We start from the raw sequence: 17,029 nt of genomic DNA, 5'->3' as shown, positions 1-17,029 counted from the left end.
GATAGCAAGTGAAATTCAGTGAAAATGAATGCGAGGTGAGGGATTCTGGGAAAAGCAATCCTAGCTTTTATAGAAAATACTAGATTGTGAAATAACCATTTCCACTTGAGTGAGAGGTAAGAGTTACAGTCACACGATGAAAACATCATCTTAGTGTTCAGTAACAGTGCGGGAAAAAACCCACTAAAAAAAAAAAAAAAAACAGTGGAGGAAAAAGAATAAGGAGCAAAAGAGAAAACATCTTTGTTGCTGTATAAATCCTGTCTCTGACCAGACCTTGATTACTGTGTCCAGTTTTGTTCTCATCTTATAAACTAGAACCGGAAAGGTTCGGAGAAAGATTTCAAGGACGATTGGTCCATGTGGAATGATCTCCATATGAGGAACAATTGAGTAGGCTAGTACTCTTCTGTGTGCAAAAGAAGTAACTAAAGGAGGATGTAAGAGCTCTACAAAATCACAATTGGCAGGAGTGGAAGGTGTAAACTGTCTTTTCCAGTACGAGAACTATGGGCTTTTAAATAAAGCTAATGGTGTAACCAGGTGACACGAAGGGAAGGAGTTCTTTCAGTGGGTAATAAAACATAAAGTACTCCTTTGCAAAAGATGGCATGGATGCAAGAAACTTTCCTGAGTTTGAGCGGCTGCACAAGCTGATGGAAAAAGAATTTATGCAGTGTTAAAGATAGACCTGTGTCTGTTTCTGGAAGTTTCCTGAGCTGAAAATAGTTACAGATTGGATTAATGTCACGTAAACGACATATATACACCTGAATTGCATTTAAAAAGTTGGTGAATTCTGACGCGTCTTATGGTCCTAGAAATAGCTTGTTCTTTGCTGTAGCCACCTCTAGCGTTTTGCCCTTAAAGTCATGTTATGAGTTTGCCCTAAATACATGCATCTTGTTTCCAGGTCTGTAACATTCTTCACTGAGTGTCCGTCAATATTGTTTGAGGGTACTCGGCACTTTCTTAGTTTAATTTCTAAATGGAGCTTGCAAGTACTCAACCAGAGCCCTGGGAGGGTCTCATTAGTTGTCTCTAGAAATCAGTTGAAATATTTTATCCTTTCAATCAAATTGGAAATGGGATTTACGAGCATGGGATGATACAATTATTTCCTATTATCACTAGCATAGTTCTTCTTTGACCTTTAGAAAAACATGAGAGTATTCTGAACTTTTCTGCTTTTTTCTAGAAAGAAGAAACCAGTGAGTGCAGTGAAGGGGCTGATAGGAATTATTTGAAACGGTCACAAAGTCACTTTCCTTATTTTACTGCTAAGCATCCCCCAGATAATGCTATTATCAAAGCTGGCTACTGTGTAAAACAAGGAGCAGTGGTAAGTATTTGGGATCAGTGTGTTTCATTAATGAAGAACAATGGTGGTAGTTGTATTTATCAAGTAGATGATTTGAAAAAAAAAAAAAAAAAGACGACACAATTACCAGGAACTTTAGCACTACTAACAATATTAAGGATGGCTAAAGATAAAACTTACCCTCCAGTAGCATGTAATTTATGTCTATATTACTTCTTTTCATGACTTTCTTCAGTGTTATGTTGTTGGAGATGTTTTGGAGAGGAAAAGTTGTGCGCGCAGAGACTGTCACATATTTAGTGCATGCAGCTAGGAATTCTTCTGTTCTACAGTTATGTAGAGATCCTTATTTCACTTACTAGAAGCATCTAAATTAAGGCAGAAGTTCAATGTCTGCATGCTTTTTAAATCACTAAAATGTTTAGAAAAAGCTAATTTTTCAGTTCAGAGGAAGAACTGTACAACTTATCAGACTGATTAACACAAGTGGAACTACTCACCTAATGCCTTGCTAAAAGAAGGAACAAATAGTTCAGATTAAGCAAGATATGCATGCTTCGTGAGTTCTCAGACTCATTTTATCTTGGATTATGAAGCTTCTTTTTGTAATATTCCTTTTTTAGTTAAAAATAAACTAGAAACTTTTAGTGTACTGTCTTTTAACATTTTTTACAGCGTATTTATGTTGCTGAGTTGCTACACTTTCAGTGGAGATTTGTTGAAAAATTCTTATAATAGAAAATAATAGCTTCCAGAATTTTTAATTTTTGCAGTCTTCAAAAAAAAAAAAAAAAAATTAATTGGGCAGAGTTGCAGAATTATTTTGGGGGCACTTTATATACAGCACACATATAAACAAATATATATAATATATAAATATATATATTATATATAATATGTAAATAAATATAATGTATAAATTCTAAATATTATAGGTTAATAATTATAAAGAAATATGAATTATAGAATATCATATATTATAAATATAAAGTAGAATTATAAAAGTAAATAAATATATATGAATAATATGTAACATGTAAGTGTATTTCTATTTTATTTATAAAATACATAAATATTTATTTTCCTGTAACAGATGAAGAACTGGAAGAGAAGATACTTTCAGTTAGATGAAAACACAATAGGATATTTCAAGTCTGAACTGGTAAGTTTCCAAATGTGTGTGACTTTCCAGTGATAGTTGCAAGAAAACCTGAACAAATACGCTTGTATTTGAAAAATGTGCTGTGCTGCTCCCGCAACTCTTAACTCTCTTCTGTAATAACTTCTCATGATCAGGAAGAACAAAAAATTAATAGGGTGGTGGTTAACTTGGACTTCAATCTGTTTGGGAACCTGTCTGTAGGGCACTGAGGAACAGTAATAAGATATATTCTACAATCACCCTGAATCTTGTATTAGTATCTTATGTCACTTTGTACTCACATAATTAATTGTGTTCTTGAAACAGATGATCATTATGTGGAGAGACAAAACTGTAATCTTGCCATTCTTAATTAAAAGTTAGAATTATAGGGTGTTTTATCATACAAATGATGGGATCTTTCCCACAGACTTGTTTCGCCAGCAGCCAAGACAGGCAGAGAACTTTACTGTTCAGAAGCAACACTTACAGAGTTTGTTTTGGTTTCATGATCTTTCATGCCCACTCATCGCTCTTCAACCTTTTGACCAATTTTGACCAAATGTTAAGTGCCTTCAGGCTTCATTTAAAAATGAAGTGGCTGGTACCAGAGACAGTCTGTTTTCCCCAAAAAGGAGCCCCAGGCTTACTAAACATGAGAAAATCTGTACCTAAGGAACGAAGTCTGAATTGTAGAGTATTATAAATTAAGGAAAATTGAGTTTACAGGCCAACTGTAAGATGTAAAATGTCAAGAACCCAAATTTCAGGCGGTTCCTGAAGAGAACTTTTGCTTTACTTTAAATGAGCAGGAGTTTAATAGCAGGAGTTTGATCTTGCATCGTTGTCTTTGTTAAACTGTCAGCATAACACAATTCTGACTCATTGCCTATAATAAACCCACTATTTTTATTTAAAAAAAAAAAAAAAATCTGAGTGCATGCTGCTCACAAGCAAATTCTAACTCAGTGAAGAATTGTACTATGTGAGAGTATACTAGAAAGATGGTAGAAATGCATACGCGTTTAGTGTTTCATCATGCTCCTTTCCAGTTTAACTATTTTGAACAATATAAAATCTTGTAGTGTCCTCTATCCCCTTGCTGCGGTTTGAAGAAGGTACTGGACTCACCAGCTGTCAGACAACAGGGAAGCAGATCTTGCTTAACAATTTTTACTGAAATTAGGTTTTTTTTCCTTTTTAAGAGAGTCATCTCTCTTTTCAGGGAAGTAAGTGCTGAATAGATGGAGAATATAGTGTCCTTTTATTGGACTGCAGTGGTTAATCAAAGAATTCCATGGTCATGGAACCTAATTATGAGAGTCACGTTTCTTATAGTTTTTTAAACAATTAGGATCTCCCTTGTCTGCAACATACATGTTGGAGAGACATTTAATCTGTACTGGAAAAAGCAAAACTTTCACAGAGAGCAGCCCACCAAGAAGAAAATACCTGCAACAACTTAACCAATATGTCCATCAGACTTTTGTTTTTCTCCTACAAACACAAAAAGGGTAAAGTGCTCTTTTCTGAAGATTTCAAGTGGTGAATGATTTCTTTCAGCAATGTGTGGGATCTCCATTTCCCTAATAATCTCCTGTTCCTAATGAGAGTAGTGGAAAGAGAGGAAAAAAGTTCAATAGCGATTGTTTGTCATGCCTTTGTGGTTAAGAAGGCTATGGCATGGAGGTCGTATTCAGCTAGTGTGGCATCAGACTTCTAATTCTGGAAAAACTCTTTCTGTTGGACTTCAGTTCCCAATAGCTGCAGTCTGCAGTCAAGTATGGCTCTCTCTTGAAGTTAGCTTGTCTTGACAGCCAGCCTGCTCACCAGTACTTCCAGTGACTCTCACTGGATATCTTGAGGTGCTGTTGTTTTGCATCTGTAGAAATATATATCTGAGTTCGCTGTTCTCAAAAATGTAAAAAAATGTTGAGGGGTTTTTGTTTGTTTGTTTGTTTAATTGAAAAACTTGTAGATTCTGGGGATTTTTTTCTTGTGGCTGCTTGGTGTCGTCTCCCCCTGTCCCTAAATGATCTCCTCTTTTCAGTTTGAGGAAGAGCTCATGCCAGTCTTCAGCTGGAGCATAGTGGAATACAGGCAATATCAGACTTGGAAAATTATAATTTCTGAGGCGAGCTGTTCCCTGCAACAGGTGTCTGTATGCCAGGGATGATCTTGCAGTTCACATTTGATGTATTACTTTACAACAGAGTTTTCAATGGATGAGTGAACCTAGGAAGAGCAAGGAGGGGAGAGGGGGGGAAGAGTGGCAAAATAACAGAAAACATTGAGTTTTAAACTCTGTACATTTGATCTGCTATAGAGCCAAGTGATCTAGTGTAAACTGGCATCTGAGGATGGTTATACTTGGGTGACACTTGCTGTTTGCTGTAACAGCATAAATCTCTTAGGTATACATAATAGAAATTGTAGAGGAAGTAGTCATTCCAGAGCTGACAGCTTTTGTTTTGTCTATAAGCTGAAGCCAACTGAAGCACTCCATTGTAACATTGCTTAAAGAAAACATATTAGGAGGTAAAATAAGTTGTGGTTTGTTTGTGTTTTACTGCAACAACCGCAGGAAAATAATAGTATGTACGGCATTACCTTGTCATGGCAAAAGTGAAAGTATTTCTGTTTGGATGTTCTCACGTACTTTCCCTGCTGTGTGAAGCTTTAACAGAATTGTAACGCTTATTTTTGTTATGGTAACAGAATTTTCGTATGTTTTAAGAATACTTTCTCTTTTGCTGGTTTTGGTATGATTGACTTCTTTCTATTATTTTTCATTGTATTGAGTATAGGATACAGTTAATCTTATTTAAAGTCATGTCATGCAGTACCATTAACAAAGCATGTTGTATTGTAGCATTTCATAGCAAACGAACATAATCATGGTTTTACTGAAATAAGCTGCCTGAGGCCAGATTCAATTTTCTGATCTAGTTAGGGGAAGGGGACAGGAGAGGTTGTCCCCATTATGGTAGGGTGAATGAATGTTTTGGGGTTTTTTTTACTTCTTCATTTCACCTCCTCTTCGTTGCAAGCGCCATGGTAGGTTTAATACTTACAAAAGCAAATTAAATTTTGGTTGACGTCACCTTTTGCATAAGTGACTGCCTTGAAAGTCTCATTTCCATAAGTCTGCTGCTGTCAACTGTCCTGACCTCTGGCTTTTTAACTGTATCCTAGTTGTTAGATATACTCTACTGAAATGTTTTTGCCTTTTTTTTCCAGGAAAAGGAACCTCTCAGGGTTATACCACTTAAGGAGGTCCATAAAGTTCAGGAATGCAAACAAAGGTGAGGAGAGAAGCACTGATGTGGTTACATGGGATGTAGTACGTTGCTCTGTCATGGCTAGACTGCTTACTGCAAACAGTGGAGAACTTTTTAATAACTTCAGCTGATGTATGCATGTGTGATACTCTTAACTACTTGCTGTCCTCTAAGTTTTGTGCATAAAACTGGTTTTGAGGTTCTGCATTAGTGTGTGTTTCAAACTTGCAACATTCAGTAGAATGTAAATGCATTGGACAAGGGTGGGACACGGCAGTATCATGCAGTCATGAGTTAGAGATGCATGGGTGCTGTCTGATTTGAGGCGGCAATTTTAGGAGTCTCTATTCTGCTTATAGAATCTCTAAACCTTTGGAGGACATTACCTTATGTTAAATGTCTGAATTTAGATGAGAACACTCTTCCTCCTACTGTTTCCCTCCCACTAAATGGCAATATACTAAGGAATTAATTGCCTTGGCGGTAGGGTTTTTTTAGCAGGCCACTGCTTAGGACAAATACTTTGCGAAGACATAACGAAATATAAATGTGAAATTTTACAGAAATCTGACTAGAACAAGAAATATTTTTAAACTTAACATGATATAGTTTAGAATGTTCCAATTAAAAGTATATATAGTAGCACACATGTCACTGATAAAGAGTCTTAGGACTAAAATGAGTAAGAGATGCTGGTTTTCTTTTTCTACTTGGTATTTACAAAAAAAAAAAAACAACACAGTAGAGGGATAAAGAAATGCAAAGGTCTTCAGACAACAAATGGTCTGGTTCTCTGCACATCCTAGAGGCTTTTTAAAATAGGAAGTTGTACTTACTGTTGAAGTATTTTTGTGTGTTTCATTTACAGTGATATAATGATGAGAGACAACCTATTTGAAATTGTAACAACTTCCCGAACCTTTTATGTACAGGTAATTTCTTTTTTAAACTTTGGGCAAAACCAGGAGACTGCCATAGTCAAAGCAAAGCAGTAGCGCCGTTTTGCTTTTACATTGTATTTAACTATGCCATGGGTTTCAGAGGCAATGTGATCTTCATTATGTCCCAGAAAGATGCATATAAGAAATATTCCACGTAACAGCAACTGTTATGTCGGTAGTGTATGAAAGCAATAAACAATAAATCCTAATGTGATTTTGTTGGCATTCAGGTCTTCAAATTCTGTAGGATCAACTCAGTATTTTAAATGTTTTATTTTGAAGTACTGAATTTTTATGTATTGAGTTCTCAGATTCAAGTTGGTTTCCACATTAAAACATCTACTAAAGCACAGCAGTGTTTAGATTTCAGTACTGATTTGGTAATATGCGCTTTATTCGCTGCATCCTTACCATGTTATCTTTTAAATGTTTGGATGTAATGCAAATCACAAAGACTTGTTCTCCTAGTTCTGTGGGAACGCGATGCTTATAGTACTGGAAATAATTTTTGAGTTTCTCTTGTAGGATCAGAAAGGCCTGTATAGTCTAATACAGGCAGTGGTGCCAGATGCCGAGTTATGAGCTGTCCTATAGCTGAAAATAATTAAGTGACATGTTGCAGATGTTTCTTGCTGGGTGGATGTGCTAGTTTAATAAAGTTGCAACCTAATTAGGAGATAGCTTTAGCTTTTTAGCTGTCTTTATCCCAGATATGTACACCCTTGGTATTCGCTGTTAATCTATTGCATCTTTGTTAGATTGTTGTTCTAAGTAAATGTACAGCTGACCCCCGACAGAGACTGATTTTTATTTTACTGTAACTCTTTGGTAAATACCTCATAGAAGTAAAGTGCAACAGTGACTGAAAAGTACAGAAGTTAGGTTGTTGGCCAAAGTCTGCTAAGAAGGGTCAACAGATCTCCTGTAAGAATTTCTTCGGGTGCTTTAATTTTTTGTTTGCTGAAAGTAAAAAAAATTGAGTCTAGAGTATGCAAATAGTATAAAAATACTTATTTCTTCCTTATTATTTTATATAACTATATATAGTTATATATATATAAAGTTATAACTTTTTATATATATATATATATTAGTAAATTCAGGGTAAGATTTGAAGAAATGTCTGGGTTAAGAAATGGAAGTCCCTGTGGCTTTAAATAACAAACTACTAAAGTAGGGTAAGGCTGTCATTTTAATGCAGATGGTCAGGACACTGGGAAAGTTGAGAGCTGATTATGCTAAATATAACGCATATTGTCTGATCCAGGCGGACAGTCCAGAAGACATGCACAGTTGGATAAAAGCAATTTCTGGGGCCATTGTAGCACAGCGGGGACCTGGAAGATCAGCGGCTTCCGTATGTTATTCTGAACCTCAGAGAAAATGTGATTTGTTGTTCACTTGTGCACATGAAAGTCTAGTTGTTTTTTCCTTTTTGCCTGTCCTCTATCCTGTCCTGTAGTAACGTGGCATCTTTGCATGAACTTTCGTACAGACTGGCATAAAATATTTTGCATTTTTAATTGAGCATTTATCTTAGTCTTACATGTATGTAACTTTATGTGCATTGTATTGTCTTGAACACGTAGATAATGCAAGTGCTAACCTAGAAAAATTCTTCTGAGTTCAGTATGATCTTTGTCACTCTGCTGCTACTAGTTTGGAAGTAAAATAGAAACTTTCTAATTCCTGCGAGGTGTTTCTGCTAATTGCTGAATTTTGCAATCAAATTACAATATCCGAATTTGTTTTTAACAATTCTCACTACTAAATTGTCATTCTCTGTTGTTGATAATTTATTGTATATGCAGGTACAGATTCAAATTTAAAGTAACTTCTCTGAGATCTCTGCTCGCATGAATTAGTTTTTTTGCTGGTGGAAACGTAGTGTGAATACCATCTAGCACTACTGAACTGGGGCACGGTGAGAAATCTTAATATTTGGGAAGCCATGTGGATGCTAACATTTCATACCTACGTGCATTTAAACTGCATTAGATGTTCAGTACAAAGTGCATTAACTTGTGACTAGCGAAGGTTACTGTAGCATCACGCTGTCTCCAAGTGTGTCCAGATTCAACAAATGGAATACTTTACAGTTCAGATGTTGCAAGCTATGGTTTTCACTTTCTGGCTACGGAATGTTTTGTAATAAGCTGAATATATCATTACCCCCATAATCTGAAATCTAATAATTTAATTCTGGCTTTTGACTACAGATTTGCATTGATATTGTGTTTCTGTTAACTCAATCTAAGCTCTCTATTTTTTGAAGCTGGGAGCCGCTTCATGCTTTTAAATAGAACTTCCTATCATAAATTTTGTTTCGTTTGGGGGGAATGAAAATATGCAGATAACTTTTTCCTTTGTGTATGCTTTTTATTTCGTGGGGCTAGCTGAGCAATCTAGCTATTACTGTCTGCATCACTCTTCTTTTTCCCTCTCTTCTCTTCTTTCCCCAAGTATAGGTTACTCTAATCTTAGCTTTGCACTGTGTTCCAGATGCGGCAGGCCAGAAGGCTGTCGAATCCTTGTATACAGAGGTATACATCAAGAACTGGTGAATGCAGCACGTATGTGGGCTCTCATGTAAACTTGCCTTCTTAACAGAGGGCTAGGACTAGAGACTAATTTGCACTATAAAAAACTAAAAATAATGCTACCTGTTGTCGTTACCATTACTGAAAACTAACTCATAAATTATATCATTCACTTACAGGTTTGCACTGTTTTTTCTTACTTTTAAAATAATTGGAAATTAAAAATGGCAAAAACATGTATTTGTACTTCAAAGCATACTATGTATTTAAATGTAAGTTATGTGATGTCATTTTAATAGGAAAGTATTAAAACTAATTTGCATGAGAGTTCATATTTCCATTTTACTTTACATTTTTTTGAAACTGCGCAAAAACAAAATTAAATTTAAGCTACCCACAAACTAATACAGATGCGTGCACCCAAAAAATGCACGTCGTAACTCTAGTAATTGGAAGGGTAATATTGTAGCCTGATTTGCATGGCTTGTAAGTCTCTGCATGAAATTATTAGTTCAAATGTAGAAGCATTACAGTGTATAATCGGTACACTGTTCAGAGCAGTACACCTTAGGAGTAATACAGCAGCATAGCCTTTTAACTGTGAAATTACCGTCAGTGTGGGTAGTAAAATCTGAGTATCCTTCAGTTCAATTTAGCAAAATGTTTATTATAGAGATCTTGTCCTATTTGTCGAACTAAAATTATTAATTATAAGAATAATAGTAGGTAAATCACTGAATCATATGTTCTGCTAAAGTAAATGTTTTTCATTAAGTGGAGTATCAAGTCAGGTATGAAATATGGCAATGTGAATAATGTGAAATACTTCACTGAAATTGAACACAAAACTGAAGTCCAAAAAAAAGTTGCACAGCTCCTTCACCCAATAATATTAGTTAATTTATGAAAAGAAATACAGTAGTACTTGGCAGAATCCATTATGAGTAAACTTATGAATTCATGTCATAGCATTCTAAAAGAAACTTGGAAAACTGCGGTGAAAAAAGAAGTATTTCGTTTAGGATGTATATTTTGCATCTTGGACACACATCTGTGATGGTTTTTTGCTAACAAATGTGCTTGAGAAGTGACTTGGTTTGTGTACACAGATGGGTTTGCAGGTGTCTTCAGTTCATGTACTAACATTGGTGATGGCAGAAGTGGCAGCAGCTGCAGCTCCTAATGCATGCAGGGTGAAGTATTCACTGCATCGTCGCACATCATTTTGATCATATCACTTAACACTGTATCCAGCGCTCTTTTAGACATCCCTCGGTATCTGAGACATCCTTACAGAACTGATAGATACGATGCAGGACCCGAGGAATTTTTTGTTCTGGAGATACAGCTGTAGGTCAGGCAGGATATCCTAGGACATCTAAAATGGCACTCTGTGCCTATGCTTTAGATATCCAAATCATTCCTAGGTAGTCTGGGAACTTGCTTCTGTCAGTAAGTAAATGGTGGAAGATGATTTTCACAGTATCAGTCTAATAGAGTTACATAAAGGTCAACAGAGTGGCAGTTAACAAGAATAAACACAAGAAAATAACTTGATAATCAGAAGGAATAGCCTGAAGATCAGTTGCTTTTCTAGGTCCATTAACTTTGGAAATTGTTATACAGTCTTGATAGCACAAAACAGTTACTGTTTTTGTTTGGTCCCTGGAACAAACTGGGGAGATTTGTACCCCAAAAAAGGGAACAGTAAAACGTGCATTACTTCAGGATTTAGCATATAAGTGCCTGATGTATATGAATATGTTTGAATACATTTTTCTCTTGGAAAGATGTCATTCTCAGTGGCCTTTAAAGTGTGTATCTTCAAAAGGTTACTTAACATCTTAGTAAAATGAGAAGCTTCAATTTGCTGGACTATATTATAAAGTCTAAAGAGCTGCTGCGCTTGATTTGAGAAATTTAATTTCCTCAAATGAAGAAACTGATGTTGCTGTCACATCCTGCTGTAAGCTCACATTTAATACTACGCTGCCTCGAGAAAGCGCCTGCCTCCTGCTGCTGTGGCTGATGCTTCGCTTTGTGTATTTTCTGTCTTGATTTTTTTTTTTTTCCCCCCTCCCCCCCAAGAGTGAAATCTGAAACCGCATCTTTCCAACATGATGTCAGTGACTTCATCTGACCCCTGCTCTTCTTTTCCAGGAGCATACCGAGTCTTCTTCCGAACCCAACCATGCTCTCCGTTCTGCCGTCCCAGCCCCAGCCGCCTCACATTCCACAGCCGCTCACAGCAGCCCTCTGGTCCCAAACCCTCACGCCAAATACCCTGCCTTGGAGAAGCGAGGATTTCACGAATCTTTTACCAAGGGCAAGCCAGGGAGCTACAAGATCCAGGCTGTCACTCCAAGAGAATCAGCTTCCAAAGTGACTGAACGGGGCCTCTCGGAACCCCGAAGTAAAAATGGCACTCAGGAACAGGATCCTGGCCTTGTGGATCTGGATGATGCAAGCCTTCCAGTTAGTGATGTGTAGTGATGGAAGTGTTTGGAGAATGATCCATTTGTTCGGTCCTCTAATTTCCTTGTTTTGGACTTTTAACCAAAGAAAATTATAGGAAATGAGAACAAAAAACCGGAACACTGATTTCTATATATATATATATATATGTATGTGTGTGGTTCTGTGCACACGTCTATATATAATGTGTTTGTATATTGCCTTTCAGCTGAGGGTCAGAAATGGACCTTATGCATTTTCTTAAAGTCTGATAGTAAATCCCTTACCAGGGAGGGGCCAAACTGCACCATTTAGAAGAAAAGAAAACAAAAGACAAAACCAAAAAAGTACTTCTGCAAGTAAGCAAGGTACCAGCAACTTTTCATTCCTAATCTGGCAAATTTACTAAATTTACAACTAATGCTATATTGTGGGGAACTTATTGCCAACAAATGTGATTGATTCATTTCATTTTGAACTACAGTAAGATTTTAGGCATAGATGAGAATTGTTTCTCTCCGTGACTTTCAGATACCAGGAAATGCACAAAATGTTTCTTCTGTTCTTTAGGATCAACAGCGTCAACTGATTTGTTATCAGAAAAAGAATTCTCAACACCCTTGAAATTCTAATTATGGTGCTGTAAAATTTCCACTAAAATAATGTTTTGACTAGTCAGCCTATTTTTGATGCACTCCTAAAGGTGGGTTATAACTTTTTGCACATTTGGATTTTGATGGAATGCATGTAATGGTGTTTTGGAGGGGGGAGAAGAGAAATTGGACTTTTGAATTTGGACACTTTAGATCTTTTGAACTAAGTAGGGTTTATATTGTGTTACATTAGGCTTTGCAGCAATTATTTTTCTTAAGTGTCTTGAACGTATCATTTGATTACTGTTTTGAGAACGGTTTTCTTAGCAGTGCTTTGTGAACAGTTCTTGTTTCTATATGGATCCTCCTCGTTTCGTTTTGTCATTATTGGTACTGAACTGTTCATAGTCATGCAATTGTGGCCTATAACTTTTGGTGCACTAATAATCTTAAGTGCCTGTGTTTTTTCTCACATTGTTGAAACAATTTTGGATTAATTATGTACATAAACCGTTCTTTTTGGTCTTGAACGTTGGCTTGGAGTTGCTCTGAATAGCATATTTCAAAACAGCTATTTAAAATAGAAAACTTATGCTAGGGATACCAGTGTTCTGGTATTGCACCCACTAGCTGTGCAATATATGTTTTTAAAAAAATGAATATTTGTTGTTTGCGTACACTGTGTTATGGGGCTTCAGTGATGCAAATGAGAAGAACCTTTACATTTCAAGTATTGGATTTGATTGAGTGTGTACTTTTCATCGGTTTTGAAAAACGTTTGCTTTAATCAAAACCCCACAAATATCTCATGCTGCTGCTTATTGTGATTCGGATTGTGGAGCTTTGTGATACTTTTTTTTTGTCTACTGTAACCTAAGATACATATCATACAAGTCCATCTTCTCTCCAACTTCCAAACTGACTTCCTGCTTGAGAGATATGGATGGCTTTGCCACAATAATTTGTTGATCCAAGGCTAGAATAATTAGTGTCGGATAAGAATGAGATACAATCTAATTTCAAAACCTTAAATTATATCAGCACCTTCTTTTTTTTTTTTATCCATAAGCTAACTAACCACTGTCTTAAGGCAGTGGTGTTTGTAAATTACTAGGTTTTTTTGACTCTTTACATATATGTGAAAACTAGCACAGAATTGGAATTTACTGTAAATGTCTGAATTAGTGTTGTAGGTTTTAACTTCTATAAAGATAAAACAATAGCTCTTTAAAAGCTTATTTTTTCACAAGTACATTCTGTGTGGAAGACACTTTGCATTGACATATTTTTACTGTAGTCTAACATCTGAAATTGCTTCTCTGGTACAGCTTTCACACTGCATGTTCATTTTATTATATTTTGGTATTGGCAATTTTACACATTGGGTGGAGGTAAAGCAGCTCCATTATGGGACTTAGAGGAGGAGGGGAAGCAAAAAGAAAGAACTACTATTGTAGTTCAGTAGCATAGGGAAATATTTGTGGTTAGTAATTGTCAGGGTCTCCTATTTATCAGTGCTTTTATAAATCTATGAAAATTGTTAAATTATTTTAGAAACAGTACTGTAAATATGTCACATTGAAATTGTCAATAAATCAGTTTGGGTAACTTAAAATAACATCTGACTGAGTTTCCTCGCACCATGTTAACTATTTTATCAGATATATTCGTTTTTAGCATATAAGAGGTCAGATTCTCTCTTATTCAGCTATAATGTCTTTTTAATTCTTCAAATCTGATCAGGTCCTGTAGCCTAAGAAAGAAATCGAACAGAATGAGCTGTTTTTCTTTTACTGTTCTCAGTTTCCGCCGTGACTTTTTTACATGTTATGCCAGGGAAGTCAATCAGGTTTCTTTTTAATCAATAGAAGGGAAGAGACGATGCATAATAATGTCAAGTAAACCATTTGGAAGCACTCGGGCACTGTCTGAAAGAGGAAAAAAAAGCCCACAACAAAAGTAACTTGCATTTTTCTGGCATTATACTGTTGCATAACAAAGTTTCTCTCTCAAAAATGCTTTCCTGAAATAAGGGCACTTACGAGACATCTGGAAGCACCTCACTAGCTGTACAGCAGACAGTGTGATCACACTTGAGTGACCGCATTTCTCGAGTCCGTTTTTCCCTTTTGTAATGCAGCACAGTTAATCGGTCTGCCTCAACAGTATGCAAGCTTCAGATAAAGAACGGTAATTGAATAAGATCTTTCATATACGCTGTACAGTTACCCAAATTCCGGTTTGACCGTGACATCTTCCGACTGTGAATTATTCCAGGTATGTACACATCTGCAGTTACACTAATGTCAAAATATGCATGCTATTGCCTCCAACATTTTACTCCGTAACATACGACTTCTAGAGGAGTCACTGCACTGTCTTGAAGCTTTCCTTCTAACCAGTTGCACCACAGGCCAGAGTTGGTATGAAATGTGTATACAATTGTACCTTTGGTTAGCCCAGCTACATTTAAACTTGACAGTTGCAGCTTTATCATAACATCGCGAAGTTCCAAAAGCGGCTTGATTGCAGCAGCGTGGAGTTGATGGTCGTTGGTATACCAAGTGAGATACTAAACAGACGGACCCAGCCTATTAATACATGGCTCCGTGGCTGGTGTCACTGCCACAATTTTGGGTTTTCGGATAATGGGAAGGCCTACACAGCACCAGGCTTGCTGGCATCAGATGGGATTCACCTTTCTCAAAGAGGGAAAGAGGGTCTTTGCTAGCAGGGCTCATTGGCAGAGCTTTAAACTAGACTTGAAGGGGGAAGGGGATAATATCAGGCTTGCCCGTGACAAGCTGTGGGATCACGCACCAAGGTTAGAGGGTCGGGGTGCTAGTGAGGGCCCTCAGCCTGTTGCTCTGAGACTTGCTGGGTACACTGGAGCACACTTGAAGTCTTACGGAGATGAGCCAGGGGCTCCTGAGGCAATAGGAGCCAACAGGGGAACACTGGTGAAATACCTCAAAGGAATTAAGGGGTGTTCCTCTAAGAAGGTGACATGGCCGACAGCCCAGCTGAAGTGCCTCTACACCACTGTGCGCAGCACAGGCAACAAACAGGAGGAGCTGGAAGCCCCCGTGCTGCTAGAAAGCTACAACCTAGTTGCCATTACTGAAACTTGGTGGGATAAATCCCATGACTGGTGTGTGGCTATCGACGGCTACCAGCTGTTGGGAAGGGACAGATGAGGAAGGAGGGGTGGAGTGGTTGCCCTCTACATCAAGAAATGGATAGAGCATGAAGAGCTGTCTCTGAAGAATAGCCATGAGCAGGCTGAAAGCTTATGGGTAAGAATTGGAGACTGAGGCAACAAAGGGAACCTTGTGGTTGGTGTCTACTACAGGCTGCCTGATCAAGGGGAGCCTATTGACGAAGTCGTCTTACTCCAGCTACAGGAAGCATCGTGCTCGTGCTCACAGGCTCTCGTCCCGCTGGGGGACTTCAACCACCCCGATATCTACTGGAAAAGTAGCACGGCGATGAGGAGTAGACTCCTGGTGTGCATTGAGGATAACTTCTTAAGCCAGGTAACAGACAGCCTTACAGAGGGGATGCGGTACTGGAGCAACGCAAGTGAGCTAATCAGTGATGTCAAGATTGGAGGCAGCCTGGGCTGGTGATCATGGACTGGTGCAGTTTGCAGTCCTGAGGGACACGGGTCAGGTGAAGAGTAAAGTCAGGACCCTGAATTTGAGGAAAGCAAACTTCCAGCTCTTCAAGGAGTTAGTCAATAGGACCCCCTGGGAAACTGCCCTCAGGGACAAGGGAGCAGAACAGAGCTGGCAGGTCTTTAAGGACGCTTTCAATAGAATGCAAGAGCTCTCAATCCCCAGATGTAAGAAATCGGGAAAGGAAGGCAAGAGACTGGCATGGATGAGTTGAGACCTGCTGGTCAAACTAAAGGGCAAGAAGCAAATGCACAGGCAGTGGAAATAGGGACAGGTATCCTGGGAAGAGTATAGGGACGCTGCCCAATTGTGTAGGGATGTGGTCAGCAAGGCCAATGCACAGCTGGAGCTGAACTTGGCAAGGGATGCAAATAATAATAATAAGGGCTTCTACAGGTATGTCAGCCAGAAAGGGAAGGCCAAAGAAAGCGTACCCCTCCGATGAACACGGCTGGCAAAATGGTAACGATGGACGAGGAGAAGGCTGTGGTGGTACTCAACAGCTTCTTTGCCTCAGTCTTCACTGGCAGCCTCTCTTCCCACACCTCTCGAGTGGATGGACCGCAAGACAGGGACTGGGGGAGCAAAGTCCCTCCCACTGGAAGAGATCAGGTTCGTGACCACCTGAGGAACCTGAACATACATAAGTCTATGGGACCCGACAAGATGCATCCCAGAGTCCTGAAGGAATTGGCTGATGTAGTTGCCAAGCCACTGTCCATGACAGTTGGAAAGTCATGGCAGTCAGGTGAGTCCCTGGTGACTCAGAAAAGGGAAATATTGCAGCCATTTTTAAAAAGGGTAAAAAGGAGGACCCTGAGAACTACCAACCCGTCAGCCTCACCTCTGTGCCTGGGAAAAGCATGGAACAGATCCTCCTAGAAGCTGTGCTAAGGCACATGGAGGACAGGGAGGTGATTTGAGACAGCCAGCATGGCTTCACCAAGGGCAAGTCCTGCCTGACCAACCTAGTGGCCTTCTGTGATGGAGTGACTGCATCAGTGAACAAGGGAAGAGCTATGGATGTCATCTGGACTGCTGTAAGGCCTTTGACACGGTCCCCCACAACATCCTTCTCTCT

At 38.3% G+C, this 17,029-nt stretch overlaps 1 protein-coding gene across 9 annotated transcripts in view; it reads left to right on the top strand.

The window, feature by feature from the left end:
• PLEKHA1 (pleckstrin homology domain containing A1) overlaps nt 1–13,870 on the top strand; it is a 39,383-nt gene extending 25,513 nt beyond the window's left edge. For 6 of the 9 annotated variants that reach the window (XM_082310714.1, XM_082310709.1, XM_082310715.1 and 3 more), the window contains 6 exons: nt 1,199–1,342; nt 2,415–2,483; nt 5,703–5,767; nt 6,612–6,675; nt 7,952–8,041; nt 11,385–13,870. In XM_082310714.1, coding sequence (XP_082166840.1) covers nt 1,199–1,342; nt 2,415–2,483; nt 5,703–5,767; nt 6,612–6,675; nt 7,952–8,041; nt 11,385–11,714 — 762 coding nt within the window. In that variant the 3' untranslated portion in view covers nt 11,715–13,870. Of the gene's footprint in view, nt 1–1,198; nt 1,343–2,414; nt 2,484–5,702; nt 5,768–6,611; nt 6,676–7,951; nt 8,042–9,186; nt 9,258–11,384 lie in introns of all 9 variants that reach the window. The other 3 variants (XR_014228058.1, XM_082310713.1, XM_082310712.1) reach the window with 3 other exon arrangements.
• The last annotated feature ends 3,159 nt before the right edge of the window (nt 13,871–17,029 follow it).

The sequence above is a fragment of the Platalea leucorodia genome (assembly GCF_965183815.1).
Source record: "Platalea leucorodia genome assembly, chromosome: 4".
Lineage (NCBI taxonomy): Eukaryota > Metazoa > Chordata > Aves > Pelecaniformes > Threskiornithidae > Platalea > Platalea leucorodia.
Note: the sequence above shows the minus strand (reverse complement) of the source record. Positions and strands in the feature narration are given on the sequence as shown.